Source organism: Sabethes cyaneus, chromosome 2 (genome assembly GCF_943734655.1).
Source record: "Sabethes cyaneus chromosome 2, idSabCyanKW18_F2, whole genome shotgun sequence".
In the NCBI taxonomy this organism is placed as follows: domain Eukaryota; kingdom Metazoa; phylum Arthropoda; class Insecta; order Diptera; family Culicidae; genus Sabethes; species Sabethes cyaneus.
The window spans coordinates 67,511,951-67,531,711 of record NC_071354.1 but is presented as its reverse complement, the minus strand read 5'-3'; the positions used below and the strand labels follow the sequence as shown (position 1 = coordinate 67,531,711).

Sequence of the window (19,761 nt, the reverse complement as noted above, 5' to 3'; positions counted from 1 at the left end):
CAATGAAACTCCAATGTTTTACACTATTTTCAGCAAAGACAACGGAGTTGTAGCAGACCAAAACTTATTCGATAGTCTAGCACAAGCAGTAGAAGAGGACGGTGTGCTCCCCCCTGGTATGACTGTACATGAAGTGGTCGGATCTTGGTCAAATCAACCCGGTGCACCCGTGGTTAATGTTAAACGTATCGGCGATACAAATACATTTTCCTTCAACCAGGAGCGCTTCTACGATCAACCACAGGATAATCCCGAACCACAATACTGGTGGATTCCGATAAGCTACTTTACTCCCAGTAGCAACGGAATATTTAACTCGAGTGCCGCCTTCTGGCTACCAGCGGACAAGCAGGAAATGGAATACCAAATTGAACTACTAGAGAACGATTTTGTACTTATCAATCCGCTAGCCACAGGATACTATCGGGTAAATTACGACCCTCAAACGTGGGAAAGCATTATCTACAATCTCTATGAGAACACCGGTTCCATCGATAAAGTATCTCGATCGCAACTGGTTGACGATTCTATGAATCTAGCCCACGCCGGTCAGTTAGATTACTACACAGCATTTAAAATATTCGATTATCTACAATATGAAGTCGAATATGTACCATGGGCAACGGCAAGCACTAATCTGAAATTTTTGAAACGAATGCTGCGCAACGATTGGAAAGCATTAAAAACTTTAGAAAGCTACGCAGCACAACTAACCGCGAATATTTTCTTGGCGTATGGCTACGAGACCAGTGCGGATGATTCGACTGACATCAAAGATGTACGCTCGATTGCTTTAGAATGGGGCTGTGAATATGACCCTCAGTGCCAGACAGAAGCTGCTACACGGTTTGAGAACATAAGAAAGAAATCTTTCTTCTCGTTCAAATCCAAAGCTGAGCAGCTCATCGTTTGCACTAAGATCCGCGATATCGGTTACAACGATTACATCAGTTTGCTTGAGTCTTTCAAAGGCACACCTGATTATGTGGAACGAAGTCACTTTTTAGAAGCCTTTGCTTGCATCAGAAATAAATCTATTATGCGAGAGTATTTGAACGATATTATGACAAACACTTTCAAGGGAAGTGAAAAACTGCAAGCTCTACAAACACTTTACCAGGCCTCGTCGGAAGGCATGCAGACAGTAATGGAACTGATTGACAATTCAACCAACCTGCTGAAACAACTGTATGATACTAAATCCAAATTATTTTTAATTGTTATAATGATAAGTTTTAATCATTTTTCAACTACTTGCAGTAATTCTAATCGTCGTGAAACCTTTACTTTCCTGGAGAACTTAGCCGAATACACGGTGGACCCCGCGTCAGCTGCTCAGCTGACGAATGTTGTCCAGCGGGAGGCACCAGAATTACTAGAAACAGTGCAAGCCAAGTTACAGTACAATCAAAATTGGTTTCAAAGAAATGCAGCAATTGTATCGGAAATGATAGAAACACCGTCGGAAGTGACATTTGAATTGTAACTTAATTGATTGAATAGAAAAGTGACGTTCAAAAAATGTCCACAATACATTGCTATTTCGGTTCAGATTCAGATTTCGAATAATTTAAGTAAAATATTTTAAATTTATTTTACAGCGATTTGACATAGGGAGATATTTCAAATTATTCACATGGTTTGTATCATTTACATTCCTATCACGTAGAAGCAATTGACAATAGCGTGCGGTTAGCCAGACTGGCCCCCACCAAGGGCGCTCGCTCTTGGGAGCGCTAAAAAGGGCCGGAATTTCAGTAAGGCATTAGCAATAACGTATGCATTAAAAATGGACTGATTTTAGTGAGTTTTCGAATGGTGAATCCACCTATACGTCGCCAATCGTAGCAACCCTATTGTGGACAGAAAAAACCTTGACAGCATTATCAGTTGAAAATGAATGAAAATCAGCAACCATGACAAAAACAGTCAAACAGTTACGCTCGATGCTTTGTTCATACTGCTAACTCCTCCCCGGAGCAAATAAATAGAACATGGTGGTGCACTTCGTTCTCTTCCTTCTGAAGAACGGCATCCTCTCTCTGTTGGAGAAAGACAAAAGCGTCAAACGGAAGCCTGGTTCTGGCCACAAATTTCAATAGAAGCTTAAAAGGAAGACTAAGAGCAAGGCAGCCTCATCGTTCCGCTTCTTGGGCCAGGAGGTCGGAGTAACCGACCAAACAGTAAAGAAATGCCGGGGTGAAATGGACATTTTTATGCAGAAAGGACAGTCGAGGTCAGCCGTGTCAGAGCAGCAGCCAATCACCCGGAAAAACATCTCTCAGGTGAATCGCAATGTCGTGGTCATAATGGACCAATGATAATAAATAGACAGGTTAGGAGGAAAGACGTGCTTGATTATATTAGTGAGGAAAACTGATACAACAAACTATGTGCTCATGGCAACTACACCACGTGGTTAAAAAATTTCAATGCAATCTATAGCAACGAATTGAACGTTGTGACGTAGTTCCCGAGCGCTTCGATTGCTTGTGCTGTATGATACAGGCGGAGTACCAATACGCTTGTACGATCTGCCTAACCTGTGCTTTATTATCATTGATAATGGACGACAAGGCTACTTGACGCAGAACTGCAACGACTGACAGGAAACCGAGTACTTTACGTCCCCCACCATAAAGGTAAGTGATGACGTCAAGTATATTTTCTGCACCAAGTTCCCGAAGTCCTTCTGTGTTTTTTTTACGATTAGGGCTTACGAGTCTGCTGAGCACCTTAGAAGATACGGTACTATCAGACACCTGGGAAGATGACTCAGGAAGGGGCTATTGTGCTTAACGCACCCTCTTAGATAACTACTGGACTATGATAGTTAGGCTGTTTATTCGCCGTTGATCGGCTCTCCAGCGGTTTTGTAGCACAAGTACAATCTGGGTAGCAGCCGTATTGACCGCTCCCCAGACGTCCGAGCTGGAACTCATCCTTTAGATTAAGTTATCCGGAGTAGTGTCCTATCCGCTCACTGCCTGCATGTTGCTTCTCGCGCCCGCGAGACGAGGGCATATGAAGAAAGCATGTTCTGCAGTTTCCTCAACATCCACGCATTCGGGACACGCGGGGGACTCCGCAAGCCCAAACGTGTGCAGATACTGTCTGAAACAACCATGCCCTGACAGAATCCGTGTCAGGTGGAAGTTGACTTCGCCGTGGCGCCTGTTGACCCACCCGGATAGTTCCGGAATGAGTCGATGTGTCCACCGACCTTTTGTGGAATTAGACCTTGCCCGCTGCCATGCGGTTATCGAGACCGATCTTGTGGTACTCCGTATGCCTCCAGTTCCACGTTGCTTGAAGCGCTGTACGTCCACGCTGTTGATGATGCCAATAGGAATCATGCCCGCTAAGACGCAGATTACGTCATGTGAAACTGCGATACGCACTCACCACTCTCAAGCACATGAGACGATAGGTGCTTTCCTGCTTGACTAGATAGCTTTTGGTACGCTAACGCTGATGACCACACCGGCCCGCCATACCTGAGTATGGACTGGACCACGTTGGTTAATAGCCTTCGCTTGCTGCCATATACCGCAGAGCTATTAGACATCATACGAGACAATGCCGAAATAGCTGTGGATGCCTTCTTGCAGGCATAGTCGACGTGGCTCCCGAACTTGAGCTTGTCGTCGACCATGACTCCCAGGAGTTTTAAGGACCGCGTTGACGAAATATTGCAGTCCCCGACTGCATATTTGATATTTGCTTGCTGCATCGACTTGCGGTTGTTCACCACGATAACCTCCGTTTTATGATGCGCTAGCTCCAGTTTCCTGGAGCGCATCCAATCTTCAACAATGTTTATTGTTGGTTTATTAGTGGGCAGCCATCAACTCAACCTCTCTGATAGATTCACCATAGACTTCCAAGGTGATGTCGCCCGCAAAGCCGACAATCACCAACCCTACCGGGAACTTCAGCTTCAACACCTTGTGGAACCCCTGCGGTGATTGGAACGCATTTCTAACCCTCCTCCGTATTGTAGCATAGCATATGATTCTGGAAATAATTTTCCAGAATCCTGTACAGCGACATCGGCACTTGGATGTTCCGAAGTGAGTTGGCTATGGAGTCCCAGCTAGCGCTATTAAATGCATTTCTCACGTCGAGCGTGACAACTGCGCAATACCAAATACCTGTCCTCTTGCACTGGATCGCCACCTCGGCTGTCTTAGCGACAAACAAGATGGCGTCCACCGTAGATTTACCTTTTCGGAAGCCGAATTGGTTCCTTGACAGACCGTTTGTACCCTCAATGTAGTGTACGAGTCTGTTAAGGGTAACCCTCTCCAGCATCTTGCCAGCAGTATCGAGTAGACAGATCGGCCTATATGTCGTGGGGACACCCGGAGGTTTTCCCGGCTTCGGCAATAGAACCAGGTTCTGTCGCTTCCATCTATCCAGGAAGTGGCCATCTTCCAGGCATCTACTCATTACTGATCCGAATAATTCGGGAGCCTCTAAAATAGCCGCTTTAATAGCCAGACTCAGGATTCCGTCTGGTCCCGGTGACTTCCTCATCTTTAGGGATTTAGCGATTTCAATGAGTTCCTCGTTCGTAACCGCCACTTCCTCCCCGACCTCTAAACCGCCGTCGCCTACGTTACTTTGGATGTTCGGCTGAGAGGCCGACCATCTTACGCTATGGCCTGAGATACTGGAACGTCGGCCGTGGGACGACTCAGCGGCCTGGAGCCAGGGCCTTGGCTCGTGGCGCGGAAAGAGACCCTCGATATCCGCTTTCTTCCTTCGTGCTGAATTCTATATTTACCTGGCAGTGCAAATGTCCCTCCTATAGTTAAGTGTACTGGTCAGAGGTACGAATAAGTCCTCGCCAGGGACGGCTATAATATGGGATGGTGCTGGCAGCGAGGAATAAGTGGGTAAAGTAGATCGAGCTTTGAAGGAAGGGTAAACCCCAATACACGCAAGCACGCATAAAAATTTAATAAGCATATCGCTCACTCAATAGCGATTATAGCAAAAAGAAATGCAGAGCAGGTCATACAGCAAACACCCGGGCGATATTACAATAGATCAACTATACTGGTCGCAGTAATGAATCCACACATGGAAAAAAATCCGCTTGGTCTTTGCCATTACGACCCTGTAGGTATCACCCCACGGGTTCGCATTGGCACTAGCACATAACCTTTCAAAGCAGGCTCGTTTACTGGATTTTATCCCACGCTTAAGCGCTGCGCGTGCAACAACAAGTGCTACTCAACCTTCAGCCCTACCTTCGTCTGAACGAGCTCTTTGCATAGTTCTCCTCGCAGGAAAGCACGCTCGTAAACTGCTCGATAAACCAACTCGGCGGAGCATAACAGCTGCAGTAGAACACTCCACCCACTTTGGCAACCGCAAATCCCTCGTCTGCGGTTGACACAACCTCTTGAACCGGGAACCTGCTTGTCGTCCATATAGCCGCCGTCCCGGACCCATCCGAGACCCAGTTGCCATTTCCGGCAGGGACGCGATATGGGGCCGAGATGATGGCAATGTCCACTGCCGACTCGGAAACTGCTTGGTGTAACAGCTGCAGAGCCGTGCTGAAGTGGTTCAGGTTGAGTTGTGTCACTTGCACTATGAACGTGGCTTAGTCACCGGCAAACCGGCCGGGCATCTTGGACCTCCCGTTACGGGCTTTGCGTCCCGCTTACCGGTACAGATCAGGCACTTGGGAGGCTCCGCGCAGTCACTCGCTTTATGGCCAGCACTGCCACATCTCCTGCACAACTGGCTCCTACCTGGCCCCTTGAAGTTCCAGGCTTTATATCCATGCTCGAAGCACCGGAAGCAAGCTTCCGACTGCTTGAGCACGCTTAGTGGGCATTCCGACCACCCCACTTTTAACCTAGCAGCCTTCAGGGCTTCGTTTCCGTCCGCCAGCAGAAGTCGTATGGTGACTATCTGGGTCCCGGCCGCCCCCGCAACCCAGGCGAACCGCCTGGGTTGCCACCACCACTCCACTTTGCTCTTTGAGAGCTTATACGACCTCGCGTACTTCGGTAATCTCTTCCAGGTTCTTAAGCTGGAGAGTCATTTCTGGTGTGAGATCACGTACCTGCACTCCGTCCCCGAGCACTCCTTCCGCTATGGACTTGTATGCGGAACTCTTCTTGGTGGCGTCCTTCTTTAACTCAAGGATCATATCGCTCGTGCGTGAGCGGCGGAAGCTCCGCTCGTCCGCGCCCAGATCCCTGAGTAGGGCGTCTACTCTCATTGCCTTTAAAACCTCCAAGTATGCCAACCCGCTAGCTTGAGGGCTTTTACCAATAGCTTGAGGCTATCCCCCGGAGACTGTCTCAGATGCTTGGCGGACGCCTTACCGCTGCTGGTAGCACTTTCCGTGACCTCCTGGGCCGCGTTGGGACACTCTGTCGGCAGGTGTCCGTCTGTACTGCCTTCGACGCCGTCACGGTCACTTTCTGCACCTCTCCTGCATGCGCCATGAGGTTGTACGTTTTGACCGCGACATTCAAAGTTCTCCGAAGCATGAGCAAGCTCTGCTTCAGGTCCATGGAGAAATTGCCGCGACCTGACGTGAACTCGATTATTATATCGATCTGCTGTGACGCTGCTACCACTTTAGGTACTGCGTCTCTATTCTTCTCCATAGCTCTGATTAGTGCTGGGCCGTTCATCGCTGTGTCCGGCGTGGAAGGCCTACCGCTGCTCTTGCCACCCACACTAGCACTTCTGGTTGCATCCTTCTCCACCCTTGGTGGAGAAGGCTTGCTCTCGCGAACGGGTTTTCCCCCGTATCTGCACTTGTTGTATTTTTGATTTTGTTTTCCATAAGAATCCCACGAGTTGAGGGGAAAGAAAAGTCCACCACATCAGAGCCCCTCATGATGCGGTAAGGGCGGATTACTGTGGAGGGCGGCCTGGTACTCCACAGGCTCCGTTTGCGGCTGAGTATTCGTAACCCCCCCCCCCCCCCTGATCCCTCGGTACGGGTCGCATGACACCTTGGATTAGAGGTTTTATTCATTCTCGTTTTACATTATAGCCATGGATAACCATCCTTCTTTTGTATTTATAGATTCATTAGAACTTCCTACCGAGATTCGTCATTTGCAGGCAGAGAATTTACACTCAGCATTCACATGAGTGCCTCCTTCCCCGTCCCCATACGACCCTAGTTTCCACCGGTTGTCCGATTTACACTAAGGAACGTATCCCGGATGGTACCACGAGGAGGTAACTTTTTTAGAGTTGCTAAATAAGAGGCTGTGGACCTCCGTGGCATCTATTTTATAGCTGCATGTATAAAATAAACCGCGAGAATCTGGAGCGCACTATTCAACCATTTACCATTCCGGGAGAGAGTGTGCGCGCGTGTGTTTGGAGAGAGAGAGAGAAATGGCGTGAGTGAGGAAGAGAGTGAGAGTGAGAGAGAGTAGGTCTGAGAAATTGAGTGAGAGTGAGAGTGAGAGTGGAGATGGTATGGTGTGGAACTGAAACCTGCTAAAATCTTCATAGACACCTGAGCTTAACCCCCATCCGTCGGAAACTGCCATTATAGTATTACTTCAGAGGAAGACAGTGTCTGTCGCACTACTCCGTACACCCGTCGAGAAGACGTATGCGGATGACCATTATAGGGTCAATTCCTACACATATCGAGACGTTTACTGATCCCGAGATGGTCATGAGTTCCATTACAGAGACAATAGATTACAGGGGCGACAAGGCACTCAAAAATCGTTAAATTTTGAACCAAAGGGGGGAGTACCATTATAAATAAAGGCAACTCTCGGCTAGAATTCAAAATTTAGCGGGTTTTGAATGTCTTGTCGCCTCTGTAATCTACAGTCTCTGTAAGTTCTATCCTCTCACAGTCATCCTCACAGGGTTTTTTTAGCAAGCTGGCTGCATCCTAATTATCATCACTGCTTTTTACTTACCTATCCGCTTCCACAACGTTTCTCCAAATGTCCTAGTAAGTGTTGTTTGTTTGCTGATCGTCTCTCGACTTTCGTTGTAAGTGCACCATAACCTATGCTATACCGTTGCAGACAGCCTTCCTTTCCTCCTGACACATACACTGCCATGAATCGCATAACAGTCCCATTTTCTACGGAGTGAATCGCATAACAGTCCCATTTTATATGGAGTTTCCTATATAAATGGGACTGTTATGCGATTCACGGCAGTACACTACTATGTTTATTGTGTTATCCACGGTCAAGGATAGCATCTCACAGCGCACCACGACAAATCTTGGACATTCGAAGACAACGTGCTTCGCTGTTTCTTCTATCTCTCCGTATTGTGGAAAAACATATGTTGCTGTGTGTCTGAACTGTTACAGGTATTGCCTGAAGTTACCATGTCCCGAAAGAAACTGCGTCAAGTGGAAGCTGATTTGTACGGGTTTTCTGTTCAACCGGGTCGACAGAACCGGTATGAGCTCCATCGTACCGTACTGGCGATGAGCCGGAGAGCAAGTCCGCTTGGTTAGCAGCGCTACCATTCACGCCTGAATTCCATTTCCATTTCGCAGTATCGACACTGGCCAGTTTGCTGCTAGTCACTTACTTACTTAATTGGCCTAACGTCTTACGACAAGACCAGCAGTATAAGCAGTATAATTTCTCCATCTATTTCGGTCCATGGCAGCTGGTCTCCAGTTCCGCGGGCACCCAATGCTCGCCAGATCTCGCTTCACCTGGTCTTGCCACCTCGCTCGCTGTGCCCCTCTTCGTCTTGTTCCTACCGGATTTGATGCGAAACCCATTTTTGCAGGATAGATGTCCGGCATTCTAGCAATATGTCCTGTCCAAGGTATCCGTCCAGCTTTAACCACTTTCTGAATTGGTTCGCCGTAGAGACGCGCGAGCTCGTGGTTCATTCTTTGCCTCCATACACCGTTCTCGTGCACTCCGTCAAAGATGGTTCTTAGCACCCGCCGTTCGAAAACTCCGAGTGCTCGTAGGTCCTCTTCTAGCAGTGTCTACGTTTCGTGCCCGTAGAGGACAACCGGACTAATTAGCGTTTTGTACAGTGTGCACTTTGTACGGGGGCATAAATTGTTCGACCGCAAGTGTTTGTGGAGTCAGTGGTAGGCCCGACTTCCGCTGATAATACATCTTTTAATCTCACGGCTGGTATTGTTATCCTCTGTTGCCAGTGAGCCAAGGTATACGAACTCGTCGACTACCTCGAACTCATCCGCGTCGATTACCACGGTACTGCCCAAGCGGGCCCTGTCGCGCTCGGTCCCGCCCGCCAGCATATACTTCGTTTTAGACGTATTTATCAGGGATGGTTCGATCACTTTGACTCAATTTACATTCATTTGACAGTAGCGTCCTCACCGAGCAAAATTTGACAAATTGATGTATGGGACATTTGTAGATAATAACTAGATCTACAATTTTGCTGAATAAAGTGTTGCAGTATCTTTTGTAGTTACGGTGCTACAATGCTAGTATGTCATTAGTAACTAAATGAACGTTCATTTAGTTACTAAAGAGGTACTAGCATTGTAGCGCCGTAACTACAAAAATTATAGCAACACTTTATTCTGCAAAATTGTAAATAATAACGAGTTCTACAAATGTCTCATACATAACTTTGTCAAATTTTGCTCGGCTGAGACGGTAGTGTCAAATGAATCAAAATTGAGTCAAAGTGATCGAACCAACCCTGGTATTTATCTTCAATCCAACCTTCTCTGCTTCGCGTTTTAGTCTGGTGTACTGATCTTCCACCGCCTCAAATGTTCTGCTGACAGCATTCACCTCGTCAGCAAAGCAGATAAATTGACAGGATTTATTGAAAATCGTGCCCCGCATTTCGATCGCCGCTCGTCTTCAAGCGCAATGTTGAATAGCAGGCAGGAAAGAACATCTCCTTGTCGAAGTCCCCGGCGAGATTTGAATGGGTCTGACAATCCGACAATCCAGCACTGGATCCCATCCATCGTAGCCATGATAAGTCTAGTAAGCTTACCCGGAAAGCCGTTTTCGTCCAATATTTTCCATAGCTCTCATCGGTTTACGCTATCATATGCGGCTTTGAAATCGATGAACAGGTGGTTCGTGGGGACTTGGAATTCGCTGCACTTCCGGAGGATCTGCCGCAAGGTGAAGATTTGGTCCATTGTAGACCGACCCTCCATGAAGCCGGCCTGGTAACTTCCCACAAATCTATTGGATATTGGCGATAGTCGATGAAAGATGACTTGGGACAGCACTTTGTAGGCGGCATTCAGGATAGTGATTGCTCAGTAGTTCTCATACTCCAGCTTATCACCTTTCCCCAAGTAGCACACGTTGTCACAATTGAGTCGCAGCGGCTGATATGCGACAAATTTAAATGTAAAACTTCGGTTATAGTAACCTAAAATATAACAGTTGTGTAACCGAAATAGCGCAACTTATGTAACTAAATATGGTTACATTAACAGTTACTCAATAACCAATATGTAACATGTACAGTTACAAAATGGTTACTATTGAAGTTACACATAAACTGTAAATTGACTTTCAATTGGTGGCAAATTAGTTATCTTAAAACTTTTATTGCATAGCGAAAACAATGCAGCAGGTTTTTTATTCCAATCTATGGCTGTCAACGTCAAACAGTAAATTTAACTGTTGAATATAGAAGACGGTATAAATTTCGCTTGTTATTTCAACACAAATTTTAATGCAGTTTCAAATTTATGGTGAAATGCATGATTCTAGCTTTAAAAAATTCACGCGCTCTTATTTAATCTAGCTTTTCGTTACTTACCTCTTTGAAAACTTGATTTTTTGTAAAACAAATATGTACAAATATAAAAATTTTAATTTTAATTTTCTGATTTTTTAAATTTTTTCTTAGCAATAATGAATTAGTGGAGCATTCACCTAGAAATCATTAAAAAACAAATTGTTTTCGCTATCACTTAGTAAAATTCATAGCCATTTTGCCTTTGGTTTTAACTACTACACCATCTTCCTTGAAGTTTTGTATCGTTTTCGGCATATTACATGAAATGATTTTAAGCAGACATTGTTCATAGATATCGGAAAAAGGTGTTTTTAGTGAAAAAGTGTTAATTTAATATCAAAGAATAGTTTCAGTTTGAATAAAACAGTTTACCAACAGTGTTAATCATAGAAGGTTACATTTCAGTTACATTCTAGTTGCACGTAACCTTAGCCTTCGACCTGGTTACGCTATCGGTTACGGTAACCAATATTAAATCTATTGTGGTCACTTATTTCTTATGTCGTCATTTCTAAGTTACACTGTAACCTATTTTCATTGCCGGTTTCGTTTCGATGTAACTTGAGCGTTTTGACGTTTGAGAATAATCAAAATTTGTCTGTGCTGAGAAGATTCCAAGTACCATCAATTAAGTAAATAAACGCATTTACAAGAGCATTTTACAACCCGTGTACCAATTGTTTATCTTTACCATTAGTAAAATTCTTGAGATCTAGTTTTTGCTTTATCCGTTCCGTTGTGTTTACAAGGAACCGTGAACAAGTTGTGGCGAAAATGGTACTAGCCGACTATTTTTGACTTCGTAACTGCTCGTAACGGAAAATTAACTGTTTTGCGACCAGTAAGTTGATGACAGTTTTGGAAAAAGGTTTCATTTGTGTCACTTGATAACTATTTGGTAACTCGTAACTGAGAGGTGACTGTTTTGCGACGACCAAGTTGTTGACAGTTAGAAAAAAAGGTTTCAATTTGGTCATTTGGTAACTACCTGGTAACTTTTTGAGATTTTTGGCACTAGAAAACTAAAAAGCAACTATTTTTAATTTTATGTAACCTAACTCGTTACAAGTATCCTAAATGTAACTGCTGTGCAACCTTTTTGTATTTTTTTATTTTTATGATTAGTTACAAGTGCTACTTGGGTTCTTGTAGATAGGGCAGATAACCCCGTCTTTCCACTCCTCGGGTAGTCGTTCCGTATCCCAAATCTTGACAGTCAGTTGATGCAGACAGCCGGCCAACTTGTCCGGGCCCATTTTAATAAGTTCCGCTCCAATGTCATCCTTTCCCCTGCTTTGTTGTTCGTCAGCCGCTGTATGGCTTCTTTAACTTCCCTTATAGATGGGGGTGGCACATCTTCGTTGTTTGCTACACCAATGTGGTCACTTCCTCCGCTATTATGGTCTTCTGCCTGCACGCCATTCAGGTGTTCATCGTAGTGCTGCTTCCGCCTTTCGATCACCGCAAGGTCGTCAGTCAAGATACCTCCATCGTTATCTCTGCACATTTCGGCCCGCGGCACAAAGCCTTTGCGGGATCCGTTGAGTCTCTGATAGAACTTCCGTGCGTCGTGAAAGCGGTACAGCTGTTCAAGTTCTTCGCACTCCTTCTCCTCTTGGTGGCGCTTCTTCTCCTTGAAGAGTCGGGTTTGCTGCCTCCGCTTCTGTTTGTATCGCTCCATATTCTGACGGGTGGCTCTATGCAGCATTTGTACCCGCACTGTGTCCTTCTCAGCCAATATCTGCTGGCATTCCTCGTCAAACCATTCGTTACGTCGATTCGGTGCCACACTGCCTAGGACGTTCTCCGCTACGCTGTTAATGGCTGTTTTCACGGCATTCCAACAGTCCTCAAGAGGGGCTTCATCCAGCTCACCCTCATCCGGCAGCGCGCTTTTGAGAGATGACGCGTAGTTTTCGGCGACCTCCGGTTGCTTCAGTCGCGCTAGATTATACCGCGGTGTCGTCGGTATCGTATGTTGTTCATAACAGATAGTTTTTGACGTATCCTTACCATCACTAGGTAGTGATCCGAATCAATGTTAGCGCCCGGATAGGTTCTGATGTCGATAATGCCTGAAAAGTGCCAACCATCTATCAGAACGTGGTCGATTTGTGATTCTGTCTGGTTGGGTGATCTCCAGGTGTACCGATGGTAGAGGTTATGCTGAAAGAAGGTACTACGTATGGCCATGTTCTTGGAGGCGCTTTTGCTGCTAGTTACTAGGCCCGTAGATTGATTTTGTTGTTGAATGATACTGGCTATCGCGTTGATAATCGTTGATATCGTTCATAACGCGATTAGGAAGTATGGTGAGGAGAGTACGTTCCAGAACAAAAAAGAATCTGGATGCAAACCAAACGCTGTGGACCAAAAGCTTCACTCGACAGATGTACAAGCTTTTGCACGTAGCACGAGTGTATTTCCATGGGAGATGTAGCCAAAAAACTGGTAACATCGAAGACTAACATTGACCGGACCAAGGCAAACAATAAGCTAAGCACATAAAAGAAGCAAATGAAGGCAAAACTAAATACAACACAAGCCACATCTATCAAATCAAGGGCTTGTTAATAATGCAACCAACTTCTCTATGAAATGTCGGTGTGTGTAATTATGGATAATAAAGCTTCAGACGTTCAAAAATAATTTTAAATTATTCTAGAAGAGTAATTTCTATTTGCCTGCTTGCTCATAAATTTGACGGGTCAGTACGAAATCAGGAACAGACTGCATTGAGTGCTGCTCCTACCGATCCGCTTGGACTGACAATCGGTTGACCTGAAATCAAGTATCGCCAGTTATTAGTCAGTTTTTAATTACGATTATTAATTAGATTTTCGGCCGTGCACAGGGTGTCATGCCGTCATTTATGACACCGACGACGCCTACCTACTTTTATGTATACACACCGCACAGACGATCGATACCATTCATAAATACCTACTGCACGGATGCAGGGGTTGCAGGGGCTAATTCTTGGCGTGAAAAGACGCGCAGATCGTAGTTTCATTCGGTCGCGGTGATTCGCGGTGACACACAGTAGGTATAGATATTATTTATATCCGAGCAGCGAATTCGCCTTGATGTCACTTCATTCATAAAATAGAAACTCAAACTAAGGATTCGCGCGTTTGCGTCCTCATTTCGAATGCACATGTGCGAGCGCATTGCGTCTAGAAACGTCAAAAGAAAGCTGTAATTGATTGTTGGATCATTTCCAGGAATTTAGGAATTCGCCACTTGGTCTAGACGATCGTTCAACAAGAGTGATTGTTATTACAGTCGAAAATTTTGCTTTGATGATGTTACTATAATTAAATCGGTCGCTCCCCGTGGAACGTACTATATGTTCGATAGAAGCTACTGTATGATATTTTGCTCTACTCACTTCTAAAAATTTCTACCTGTTTATCGAGAAAAACACATGTGATTGACGATGCATCGAAAATTTCTTCCCATCTATCACTTCGAAAAGTGCGCCTTTGAAACACTTGTAAAGAACATTTCAACGTCGATTCCTCCTTGTCGAACGTTCCCTGCAACGTTTGCTGATTAATTACCGCTCATTAGTCTTGTTCGTATGCACCATTGAATCTTCGTTTCAGATTATTTGTCCGTGTGTTGTGTCCGTGCTCAGGTGAGCCTTTGTTAAGGCGAGTACGAGGAATTTTTCGGTCCATCATCGATTGAAGATTGACTGATTTTGGGCTGGCAGAGAAAAATATTGTCAAATATTTTTGTAGAAACTTCAAACGGTGATTGATTTGAAAGAAAGGACAAACAAGATCCTGTGAAAAATTTTGGCGTCATTTGTAATTTTAGATGTATCCAGATAACCTTTGTGGCTAACAATTCAGATTTTTTCACATTAAGAAATAGAGAACATGAGTTTTTGGAAGGACAGTTTTAAATGACAAATGTTGGGTAGAATTATTAACATTCAAACAATTTATTTGCTGCGCAATAATATGATAGTAACCATTAAATAATAGGTATAGAAATTATTGAACTTAAAAATAATTCAAGTTTGTGCTAGTACTATTAACCTAATTCAATTTTAATCCACGTACTCTTTCTTGATTGTTCGTTCTACTGAGCCTTCTTCTTTGACAAATAAATGGCTGTTGTGAATCCGTTACGCATCGCTCGACTGCAATCTCAACTCGACCATGCCAGATTACCGCTTAATCTATGAGTCACCTTGGAGTCACTTTAACGTCTCGCGGGTGCAAGCCAACCCGCGATGAGAGTTGGTATTTCTTTTGCTGTTTTTTTTTGCCGTGTCACACTTCCTATCCCAATACCGAAATTATCATTGAGTGTATATCTTTTCCCTCCAATCAAATTTCGGCTAACCCTGAACTCTCAACGATCCATCTCATCTCGTCGAGAGTCGCTTGGGAATCCTACCCCTACTGTGTCCATCCGTCCTCTACCAGTCACTTCCTTTCGGCCACTGCTGGCTGTATGGTCGCGGGGGAGCGCAACACGCGACGGCGGGCATACCAGTTACCGACGGAGACGGCCGTGAGGATCACCGCAAAAGAGCAGTCGAAAGAGACCTGACTGTCGATTGTTATTTTTTTGGTAATTGAATTTTCAGCATGTCTGTGTGAATGCGCGATCTATCACGTCAAAATCTTAGAACGAATAATGAAGAAAAAACAACAGCTCCAAACATGGAACTGCATGAAGCTCTCCGTTGTCGTCGCCTTCCGAGCTGAACCGAACGCGTGCAACCCTCTCTCTGACTCTCGGTGACTGGCTGGGCTTACGGTCCGAAAATATGGTTCCTTACAGAACTCACCCCTAGCTGTGCGCTCGAACCCCTGAGCTGGTCAAAAAAAAATCCGTGTTCAGTTTTGACAGTCAATTGAATTGAAATTCAGCCACTTCGCGGCGTGAGACTGCGGAAATATCGCTCTTTTCAGCCCCCGAGGTCAATCTTTAAGCAGGTGAAGGAGAAGGGAACACTGCTGAAAAACAAAGCTGCAGATGACGAAGCTGCGTGAGAGTTACGGGGGGAGTCTTTAAGAGTGGCTCGCTGGAGTGGTAATTCTTTCGACCAAGTCAGCCTCCAAGTCAGAACCTGGACTGAGAGTGGAAGGAAGTGAACCGTGTTTGATGAGAAAAAGCTTCTGCCTGAATGTGAAGGACAAAGCTATTAAAGTGAACTTACTGTTGCGGGGGGGGCCAGCGGGAACTACGGAAACGGAACGGTGCGTTAGAAATCGAATCATACTTGAAGGCCAGTTCTCGGCACGTACGACGAATAAGACGAGAAGCTACCAATCTAGCAATGTTCTGCACATAAATTGACCCACATTCTATAGTTTGAGAAACATTCGATCAATAAACCTATTTAGCTACCTATGAGTTGAATTGATGAAACGGAGAACCACTTTGAGTTTATTATCTGTGACAATTTTCTGTTTCCAATCACTAAAATTATTGGACCAGTTCTGAATGCTTGTCATTATAGTTTATTATATGTAATAATGTGTCAATAAAAAATCTACAGTTTCATCAATGCGATAGTTTGAAAGTGAGCCGAACTTTATTGTTATTTGGTATTTGGTATAAATGTTTTAGCCAACCTTGAGTTTGAAAAAAATCTTTCATTTCGTTCTATCATTATTTGAAGTGGTGTAAATTTATGGTCGCTCAACTAGCATTTGATATTTCACAGCGGATGAAAAGTAAAATGATTCTTAAGAGGCATTGAACATAAAATTATTAAATTATATTTGATGAATACGTCACATGAAAAATAGTAGTTCGTAGAAGGCCTTTTGTGTACAGAAAAAAATTAACAACGTTATGCAGCAGCCATGGCGAAACCAGTCTAGCAACTACGGTCTCTGCTTTGTTCGTACTGTCAGCTCCACCCCGGATGGAAATTGCAAGGCACTTCATGTCCGTTGGATATATCCGATCCTCTGGCTTCTGGAAAAAGGCAAGAGCACCGAACGGAAGCCTGGTTCGCCCAGCCGACGATGCTACGCGATGGTAACATGCAGCAGGAGCTGAAGGGGAAAACAGAGAGCAAGGTGGCCTCATCGGTCCGTACCTTGGACCAGCAGGTCGGAGCAACTGGCTGAACGGTGAAAAATCGAGACCGGTCGTGTCTGAGCAGCCGACAATCATTCCGAAGAAGCGGCTGAAGGTCTTTTTCGGAAAAGTGCGACGTCGTGGTTTTAATGCTTGATGAGACCTGCTTGACACTGGACAGTGACACTGGACGGCAACTACTGGGCAATGATACATTATACTTTAGTTTTCCTCGACACTAACCTACTCAATGACGTCACGTAATCAAAGTAATCAAGACTTTTGGTAAGTCTCTTTGTCGCAGGCAGCCCAACTAGTTCTATTTTTACAGGTGTTGAAATTCTTTTTAAATTTTTAAAGAAAGGCGTTCAACTGATCTTATCCGTTACACAGTGGTCCAAACAGTGAAATACGTGATCGCGTGATATTGCGCCGAAACGTGAAGTTTTTCGCATGTAGAGTCTGTAGGAATATTTCTTGGTATAACAAGCCCCTTCTTGTGAGAGAAATCTTTAGGTGATTAATTCCCTTAAAAATGAGATACGAAATTTATTTTCTCGTATATTCGAGATACAGGTTTGGTACTTTCGGCAAAGTTGTAGTAAATATTAATACAATCAACTTTGTCAAAGACACCATAATTGTATCTCTTCATAGAAATTATCCATGAAGCGTTATTCGTGCACAAACCCTTCAAAACAATTTTTAAGCCCTGACTTATTCTAGTCAACTTTTACGTGTTCATAGTGTTCTAGAAAGTTGTTTATCTTGCTAAAATTAACGTTTTTGTAGAACATTATTATATGTTATTTTCTGAAGTTTCGGAGATTTTGAGCGTTTTTTGGTGAAAAATAGTACTTCTTAAGCTTAAATATTTCCCAAGGTGGCAAATGGTGGCAGATCAAACAAAAAAAGCAAAACCTAGGTGCTTCATTCCGTTATCGAAACTTGACCTTCTGTTTTTATACGACAGACTTCGCAGCCAGCTGTTAGAGTGCAGGACAATTGCAGGCCAGTTGCTACGATCCTATTGACACTAACAGCCTCTCCCAGTCGAGATTCGAACATACGACGACTGGCTTATTAGGCCAGCGTCATACCTCGAGGCCAACTGGGTGGCAATTTTATGTCTACATTCATTTTCGACTAGAAAATAGGCGAAAAAATTGTTGGTAATATCACTTGTTAGAGAGAGATTGTCAACGTAAACAAAATGGCGTTTATTGCATCCGAAGTACAGTTTAATTGTTCTGTAAACAGACAATTGACACTTGCTTTTACAGGTTTTTTGCTGTGCGTTTAAGTAGGAGTTGTTTGATCTGCCACCATTTGCCACCTTGGGAAATAATGTTATGTCAATTAAGACAATGCTTGTTAGTGTTTGGATGTAAAGGAGCTATTGGTGAGCCCTATGACTCAGCTGAATGGCGTCTAGTAGTTGGTAACGCATATTATACATATTGAAAACAACCTAATAAATTTAATCAGCTTGGCCACAGCACTATCTCTTTCATCTCAGTTTCTTTTATGTTTACCGTTAAAGGTGGTGAACCAAAAAATAGTTGGTAAATATTGTTTTTGTTTATCACGTACATGTTACGAAATTTAATTTCTTTGAATTGAAATGTCGCAAAAATAGTCTCGCACGGTGTCGAAATCAGTCAAAATTATATAAGAGGCTTGTCTGTAGCCAAGACCAGGACCTCATAAAAGGCTTATCGATAATTAAAAACCACCCCATCGACATCTCTACATCGAGCTGCAGGGAACGTCAGCAACAGCATGTTCTGGGCTCAAAATTTGACAGCGGGCCCAAATCAACCTACTGGCAGTCGAGTGAAGCAAAGTGATGAAATGCTATTTCATTTTCGTTCACGCTGAGATGTTGGCTGCAAAAGCATGGTTGCCTGTCGATGGGGCGTTAAAAACAGATCCCTGACAGGACGTCATGCTTTCGTAGCAATATGTTATTCTCAGTCACCTCACTGGTCGACTGCTGGACTGCTCGATTACTCAACTGGTTGACTAGTCTGCTCGACTGGACTGCTCGATTTGATTGCTCGACTGGACTGCTCAACTGAACTGCTCGACTGATTCGACTGTTCGATTCAACTACTTGATTGGACAATCAATTCAACTGCTAGACTGGACTACTCGACTCAACTGCTCGACTAAACTACTCGACTCAACTGCTTGACTCAACTACTCGATTGGACTACTCCAATTGGCTGCTAGACTCAACTGCTCAACTCGATTGCTCGATTCAACCCTAAATTGACTAACCGAAAATCCGACAACATTCGAGCAGTTGAAACATCCGGTTTAAAGTATAAAAATTGTTATTTAAACGTTTCAATTGACGTTAAATTATATAAATAACAAGTATCTGAAGCCTTTTGACAATATTTCAAAAGGAACAGTCCGAAACTGGAACTCGAAAATCTCGACAAGAGTACAGGTGTGCCCGGTTGATCAATTGAGGGTTAACTGCTTGACCTGACAGCTCGATTCAACTGACGACTGGACAGCTTAATTCATCTGCTCGAGTAGACTGCTCGTCTTAGTCACTCGACCTCAACTGCTTGACTTGACTGTTCGTTTCGATTACTCGACTCTACTGCTCGATTCAGCTTCTCAACTGGACTACTCGACTGAACTACACGATTATACCGCTCGGCTTGACTCAACTGCTCGACTCAACTGCTCGATTTTACTACGAAACCTAACTGCTTGACTGAACCATTGAACTTGACCCGACTGCTCGACTAGACTACTTGACTAAACTGTATGTTTCGACTGCTCGACTCAACTGCCCGATTAAACTGTTCAACTTAAACGCTCAATCTGACTGCTCGAATCAACTGCTTGATTTAGCTGTTTGATTCGACTGCTTGGTTCGACTGAACTGATCGACTTCATTACTCGACTCAACTGCTTGACTCAACTACTCGATTGGACTAT

General features: G+C 44.2%; 1 protein-coding gene across 1 annotated transcript in view; it reads left to right on the top strand.

Annotated features, from left to right (window-relative positions):
- Positions 1-19,761, top strand: part of LOC128735528 (aminopeptidase N-like) — a gene marked incomplete at its 5' end in the record, with an annotated part of 74,604 nt that overhangs the window by 7,692 nt on the left and 47,151 nt on the right. The window contains 2 exons of the mRNA XM_053830011.1: positions 34-1,188; positions 1,261-1,482. Of these exons, the coding sequence (XP_053685986.1) occupies positions 34-1,188; positions 1,261-1,482 (1,377 nt within the window). The remainder of the gene's footprint in view (positions 1-33; positions 1,189-1,260; positions 1,483-19,761) is intronic.